The sequence below is a fragment of the Adiantum capillus-veneris genome, chromosome 6 (genome assembly GCF_014529385.1).
Source record: "Adiantum capillus-veneris isolate H3 chromosome 6, ASM1452938v2, whole genome shotgun sequence".
Taxonomy (NCBI): domain Eukaryota; kingdom Viridiplantae; phylum Streptophyta; class Polypodiopsida; order Polypodiales; family Pteridaceae; genus Adiantum; species Adiantum capillus-veneris.
The window spans coordinates 81,285,086-81,292,345 of NC_140936.1; the positions used below are offsets into that span (position 1 = coordinate 81,285,086).

General features: G+C 43.2%; 1 protein-coding gene across 1 annotated transcript; it reads right to left on the reverse strand.

Moving 5' to 3' along the window:
• Window positions 1-718: 718 nt before the first annotated feature.
• On the reverse strand, window positions 719-6,659 carry LOC147455775 (linoleate 13S-lipoxygenase 3-1, chloroplastic-like). The gene is made up of 9 exons (XM_086514444.1): window positions 5,846-6,659; window positions 5,097-5,618; window positions 4,297-4,629; window positions 3,766-3,851; window positions 3,375-3,482; window positions 2,999-3,303; window positions 2,201-2,467; window positions 1,650-2,121; window positions 719-1,313 (listed from the first exon to the last, which is right to left on the reverse strand). Exons 1-9 carry the CDS (start codon window positions 6,225-6,227, stop codon window positions 1,026-1,028), a joined length of 2,763 nt encoding a protein of 920 aa, XP_086370570.1. The 5' UTR covers window positions 6,228-6,659; the 3' UTR covers window positions 719-1,025.
• Window positions 6,660-7,260: the final 601 nt, after the last annotated feature.

Sequence of the window (7,260 nt, forward strand, 5' to 3'; positions counted from 1 at the left end):
AAAGTCGATACCTAGCATGGACACCTAGATAGATTTTCTCTTGGTCAATCTACGAGAATGTAGAGAAAAACTACACCTCATGAATTGTTAAATCTTACACTAGAAAAAGTAAATAGAATGTTGATCCAAAAGATAGCTTTACTCGATTGGCTTAAATGTGGAGAGATTTTGACCTTATGAGTTGTAGACATTGCCTTGGAGAAAGTAGTTTGAGCGGTGGTTGATGCACAAGTGTATTGAAGAGTTGCAAAAGATCTCATGAGAATCATAGCCATTTACTCCCACTGTGGAGGGAAGGAGATAAACGGTTGGTACAATTGAAGCACACCCTCTTTTTGGCCGCAGAAACACGCTGGTCACATACTAGTTCTCTCTTCTTCTAGAAATTTAAGATAAGAAATGCCTACAACTAAAGTCCAATGCAAGTACTTAAGGAGTAGATCCATACCCAAAATCTGCGAGATATTGCAGAAATATGTTCTCCCAATTTGGTGTCACCCATCTTAGATAATGTATCTCTATGTGGATAAGATGTTGCAACATCCTCCTCCTATGGTGCCCAAGAATTGCTCGCTTGGATAATGAAGCCATTTGTAGAGAGTTGAAGAAAGTTGCTCTGGTAGCGCACCGGTGCACCATTCTCGGCCATGAGGAAGAGTCTCTAACTTTTGGCGAAATAAACCTTCTAATTGGCTAATATTTAGAGAGAGAGCTCTAATTTCGGAAAAAGAAATCTTATTAGCAAGATACTACTGGGCAAATATTTGGAAGGTAGAATCCACTTATGATACTTTGAATGGGACTTTCACATGTACCAAGAAACAGGAAGATTTGAGGGTTTGAGGCTATTGGTGCTGTCAGGACGCCATTGCCAACACAAAATTTTCAAGAACTGTTTGGGTGTTCAATAGTACATGCTTGCGAGCATACTCATGGTGGTTGCACTATTGATTCCTCAATATGGAGCAGACACTAGTTTAAACTCTGCTTTGAGGGAGCAAGGGTGATGTCTATGGCTACTACTGTCATATAGAGATGCTATTTGGTACTCCTCGGCCAGTGACCCCAGGGCCTGATGTGGGCCGCAGCAACTCATATGGCAGCACACCTGCACCTGTCCGATTCTTGAGCATCATGTCTTTGTTCCTAGCATCAATGATGCGCTCTATCTCACCCATTTTGCTGGAAAACTTTGAGGCTGCAGCCAACGCATCCGCATCCGCTGTCCATTTGGCTTGATGACGCTGACCGAGGTATTCCTCATCTGGTGCATGCGTCGATAGCGAGTCCAATACCGACATCACCACGGTTGACTGGGACAAGAATCGAACAAAGAACAACTTAATCAAAGCTCTAAATTTTTTTTGTTATGAGTAACATGTCCTAACCCATAGACTAGAGTCTGGCAAATCACCAACCAACCATCATGTATATATAGGCTCCTCCCATTTATAGCCCCTGAATTGCCAGGGGAGAAGAAGAAGAAGAAGCAGAGAATTAGGGTTCTACCTCAAGGGAGGACTGGCAGTTCAGGGGTTATATATAAGAGGAGCCTATATATAGGGCAGTTGAGTGGTGATTCGCCAGACTCTAGCCTCTGGGCAGGACCCTCGTCCTGTCATCACTTTTCTTTTGATTATTTCACTCGCCTGTAGACGGTTGGATATGGTGGATAAGAAGTATTTCTGGGGATCTTGCAGCAACTTTTTGTATTCTTCACAATCCTCATCTTGCTCTGGTATGAGCATCCTTGTCATGCATGGATGGTTTGGCACATACCCTCCATATGTGTATTGCCCAAAATTCACAGCTGCATGATGGGCCGATGTTATCCATATGATGGTGCTTAATATACCTATCAGATCCTTCTTGGTTCGTAGTTCAGGCCACCAATCTTCATCTTTCTTGTCCACGTGACCGCATTCCCGTATCTCTCTCCACCACTCGTGAATCTCATTATCGCCTGCTAAGTCTTGTGGGTTGCTGTAGTACAATGACACATACTCATCCACCCATGTCTTTATGGCATCCCAGATGAGCAGCCCATCAGCTGCATATGGATAGTCCTCAATCAGGAGTCTTAATCCACCGGGGCTTTCAGGATCCTCTTCTGCCATTCCCCTTTAAAAACAAGATTGTGATGAGATCATGTTTTGTTAGCAGTATATACCTTAAACTCAAAATGTTGAATTCAGAGTACCTTCTAATCAAGTCTGCAGGGAGGCTCTCCATGTCAAATCGCCATATTGATTTGTATGCAGCTGCACTAATCGACATAGAAAGCGAGCCCGGGGTGAAGCATTTCTCGATCACACCGCCAGCATTGATGAGGCTCTGCCTGGCCAAAGCATTGATCTCCAAAGTGTAGCGAAGATGCGGATGTAGCAACTTACAAATGGGGTGCATGAAGCTCAAACATCGATGAGTTGCAATCACATATGGCTCCACCACTGCATGTGTTCGGAGCCTGCGTTCAAGTTCATCAAGCTCAACTGACATTGCCAATCAAGGGAATATTTATCAAATAAATGGTACATAAATGCTTAAGTAGAAGCAAGGATAGAAAGAAGGAATGTGAGGTATAGTCTCATTGTGTTGGCAGTGTCAACAGCATAAAGAAGATGAGTTGGCTTGCCAGAAGGGCTCAAACAGTGAGCGCCCCTATGACAACGTCAAAACAAGCCCCTCTTGTTTGAGGGGCAGTTGGTACTTTCAGGTCTTTTGAAAGTCCACCAAAAGAAGGGTTGTGCAGATGTCCTACTGATTTGTGTGCTTCACAATCCAGGGCAGAGAAATGACCAAGTGATTGTCTGTAAATGCGGACAATCAAAACACCATGCATGCATACACGCACACGAGCATACATAAATACAAAGGTCTGCATATACTATTGAGTTTCTGTCATGACTCTAGAGATGCAGGGCAGCATCAGCCATAACGAAGCGTAGCACTAAAATGCACTGCAAGCTATACGACAGGTACTACCTGCATATCATACCAGTGGTTTACCAATTGATGATATCCAGCATTATTGCAAGCTGCATGAACCTTGGCCAATTGCCAAAACCAGTGACTAGTTGCATCTTGTCCTGGTGTGAACACTCTTTGTCGCCCTGGTAAGCCTCGGCTAGGAGGAGGAAGACTCAGCTCAATGGCCACAGGGGTAAATGTCCCTTTGGTATTTAAGTAGAAGATGGACCGACTCGCATACATTTTGTGGCCATCCAAGGCATTGATCTTGTTTATGAAAGGCATGAATGCATCATGGTAATCAAGGATGAAGAGTTTCTTTTGCTCGATTGCCTGCAGATTATGGTTTTCTTCAGTCATAGTTCCAAAGCTTATATGCTCTATATTGAGTAGCAAAACATCACCTTTTCCACAGTCAGACCACCAAGTTGCCTTTCAATTTGTTCTGCTTTGATAGACGACTCACATGGACCATATACTTCAGGATTCAACTCACTCTTAGGCAGGAAAGACTGCATCAGTCACTTAAAAGATTAAACTGTGTGCATGCATTTGTCCCAGGGTGGTCAGTTTTTAAAATGTGTATCGTTATCTGGACAAGATTATTAATACTCCAAAATATATACTTTTATGTGTACATAGAAGGGGACGGGTTTTTTAAAATAGGCACAATATATAAAATATGACATGCATATAGAGGTATTGTTAATAATCTCTTGAGTGCACATGATATAAGGGGCTTTGATGAGTGACTACCCTAGGGCATTTGTGTACATACACGCTCAATGAGCTCACCTTTAAAAGTTGAATTTGTAGAGGGTTTATGCCAGCTAAAGCTTGGCGACCGACTGTATCATCTCTCAGCCAAGAGAATCGATCCTCTGTAGACCGATGTCAAAAAAACTCATTAAGACAAGTCTTTAGGAGAAAAAGATGTCAATATATGTGCATACATATGTCTCTGTGTGGTTAACCTTGAAGAAAGCATGCACACTTGTGTGTCCTCGATTATGAATATTGATATGTATGTGTCAGGACAAAGTTAGTATGCCCAGAGTGGGACACGGTCCTCGGCGAGGCCGGCTAGCATGCTATGTTAAGTATGTTTAGGGGTCTCTTAAAGATAGGCTTAGGGATCCTATAAGAGGAGGTGGTTGGATGGAGAAAGGCCCCACAGTTGCTCCCGTGTCCTCATAGTGGTATCATCCCTAAACATAGCACGTTAGCTGGCCTTGCCTAGGACCCGGTCCCACCCTCACCATACTACCCTTGTCCTGACAGTATGCATATGTATAGATTATATCAGTTGGGAAAAGTAGCCCTTACTTGAAAAAAGTTGTGGCTGGCTGTATTGAAGATTGATGGAGTTCTCCAGCAGGTTGACAAACTTAGGGACCCAAAGCCGTTTGAAGAACTCGGAAGGAAGATCAAGTTCCTTGAGCACCATCCCTTCCTTGTAAAGGCGGTCAATGTCACTGAAACCCGTAAATTCATGGTTGCTCACACGTGTTATGGTCTTCAATAGTCCAGGGGCTAGCTGATGCATGATGAGCTTTAAAGTGCCCAATGTAAAATTCTCTTTCTTTATCTCCTCAAAAGTTTCATCTCGAGGAACATAATAACTCGATTCTTTACCCAATATGCTCTCCACCAAAGGGTCTGCAAGACATGCTTTAAGTTCAAGATCGCCAACCAGCAAGTGTTTTGCATCTTTAAACTTGGCATAATCTACACAGATGGTCCGGTCTTATGTCCATTGAAAGTAATGATTTCATGGGACTAGGATGTCACAGATTTAACTTACGAATGTAACATTTTGTCACCTAGTTCAAATCCTGCCCACAGCAGGTTAGCCATTATAATTTCCATGTGCCATACACAGACAAGCACACATGAGTGCTTCGAGGTGTCACTCGTACAACAATATTCCATGTGAGACAGATGATTCTGTACAAGTATTCAGAAATGTTAGTGTTGACGAGCAAAAATGCATTCCTTTTGCAAGCTCCTGTGCAGATAGTATAGTAGTTTCAATGAGTTTGTGGGTGAAAAACAAGATATAGAAGAACATCAAAGAAAACAAAATTTCAAGCAGACAGAAGAAAGTAACCATGTTTTGCAAATACCTGCTCTTGTATGGGTGCGTCCAGTCCTGCAGCGACGAGGATATGGAAACCTCTCAGAATTTCCGAGGGTGGGTCTAATGAGAGATGCATTTTTATCAGGATTTCCAAGGTCGTTATAAATGTCATAGTCATAAACACGTTCATGGGGCTTTCTCACACCTCCCCCAGTGCCCTGAAGCGAAGCCTTATCTTCCTCTCGTAGATCTCTGATACCATGGGGGGTATGCTGAGGCAAAAAGGGCAAATTGCTGAAAAACACCCTTCTTTCAGGGCAATCCCTTTTCGAGTGCACCCAAGAGTAGCAGGGAAAGTATATCCGCCCTCCAGGAAAACCCTCCAAGGCAATAGTCTCTAGATAGAGCTCATGGGGGTGCTCATTGAGCACTAAAATAGCCCCCGGGACACCAAAAGCATGGTTGATGATGAACTCGGCTAAGTACTCCACTTTGTCTGCCACACACTTGGCCTTGTCCGCCCAGTCGTGCAATGGCGACGGTTTGCTTCTCTTGCCAGCCCTTGTTACTGTAGAGGTATTAGCAACATGATATGCCCGTTGAGAAATCCAAAGAGTACTAAATGTAAGCATGTTATGCACTTGTCATGGGTCCTATGTGGGTCTTTTTGCCTCTAGGGAGATGTCTGTATAAGCATGTGTGTGTGCTGTTGCCGGGTGCATGTTTGCGGTCATATTTTTGTAAGCATGTTCTACATACATGCATGTGCAGAGCTTAAGGTGACATGTGGCATACCTGGGTCAATTGTGTTGCTAACAAGCTGCAAGATCACCTTTTGGCCTGCAGCATCAGACACTCTGTCCAGTTCCTCTTGGATTGTATCCTTGTAGTCATGGTAGTGCTTCCTACGGATTGTCACAATTGCTTTGAGCTTAATAAGAGGCCCTGCGCAATCTTGTGGAGGGCCTTCTCCCCTGTTTCTCCCTCGCCCATCTTGCACAGCTTTAATGGTGAAGCTTCTCATTGCAAGAATTGCCCCTTTTCGGGGCTGTCGATGTTCACTTGTTCCGTGAAAGGTGCGGAGACCAGACAAGCTCTCTGTTATGCCATGTGGAGAAGAGAGCAAGTGAGAGCTTGAGCTGTTGTAAGATTTGCAACCAGCGGAAGCTTGATGCATTGTGAGAGAGTCAAGAAAACATAAAGCAAAATGAGGGCATTTTAGCTTTGGGGGTTTTGCAGAGTAAAGTTAAAGGGCTTTTCTGGTCATCACCAATTTCCACTTACATAAATAGGCTTGTCTGATATGATCCAGCACTTACTACGGATCTGAATCCTTGCTACAAGCTACAGGATTAACTGGATTAGTATGTTGCTTGAAGTTTACAAACTAAAATTAGAGGGGCCTTGCACGCCTGCGTTGTCAGGCCGTTCCGCGGAGTAGGCGCTGCCATAGCCAGGCTTGGCATTGCAGAGACTGGTTCTGGTGCCGTATTTGGTCACACACACTGACCCATCAGCTTCGGCCTGACGGGCCTGGTTCTTCCACTGTTCCACATGATAACATTATCGACTCCCCACTTTGGAAATTGGCGAGGAATGATCGACAGCACTTTGCTTGTCCACCATCATTAACATACACAATTCTGTTTTATGGAATTTTCAAGAGGAAATAGTGACAAATAGAGTATATTCTTACTATTTTTCTCAAAATCAGGCAGAATGTTTTCTTTTCCTCTTCCTTTCGACAAGCATTTTTGAATTTCAAAGGGGCACGATTGTAAGTTGAGACACATCTTTCCCAAACACTTGATCATAAAGTCCCCTAGCAGTCACTCATCAAAAGATCCCCATGTCAACTCCTTCAAGACAATATATATTTATTTGATAATACCCCAAATAACTAGAATCAACAAAGATTCCAATTTTTAAATGAATAGCATAGTGTGATTTAGGGGCAAGGGTTAAGTCTCGTTAGGTGCTAGTAGGCCAAGGTTGGTGGATTTTTGCACAAGGTTGCACCCAAGTAAAGGACTCGAAGGGGAATGGGTTAACGCATTTGGAGGAAATAGTGGCATGCATTTTGATTGGGAATGAACTTTCTAGCACAAAGATAGCTTAAACCTTTGTAATTTGCAAACGATAGTATGCAAGTTAAAAACTACTACTTTTTCACAAAAAAAAACATGAATTGTATTCTTTTTAGTAGCTAC

Coding starts and splice junctions, on each gene's coding strand:
- LOC147455775 (XM_086514444.1), bottom strand. CDS start 6,227: ATGCATCAAGCTTCCGCTGGTTGCAAATCTTACAACAGCTCAAGCTCT. Junction 3,483..3,765: donor TACAAATTCAACTTTTAAAG/GTGAGCTCATTG, acceptor TGACTGATGCAG/TCTTTCCTGCCTAAGAGTGA. Junction 2,122..2,200: donor CCTGCAGACTTGATTAGAAG/GTACTCTGAATT, acceptor TTGTTTTTAAAG/GGGAATGGCAGAAGAGGATC.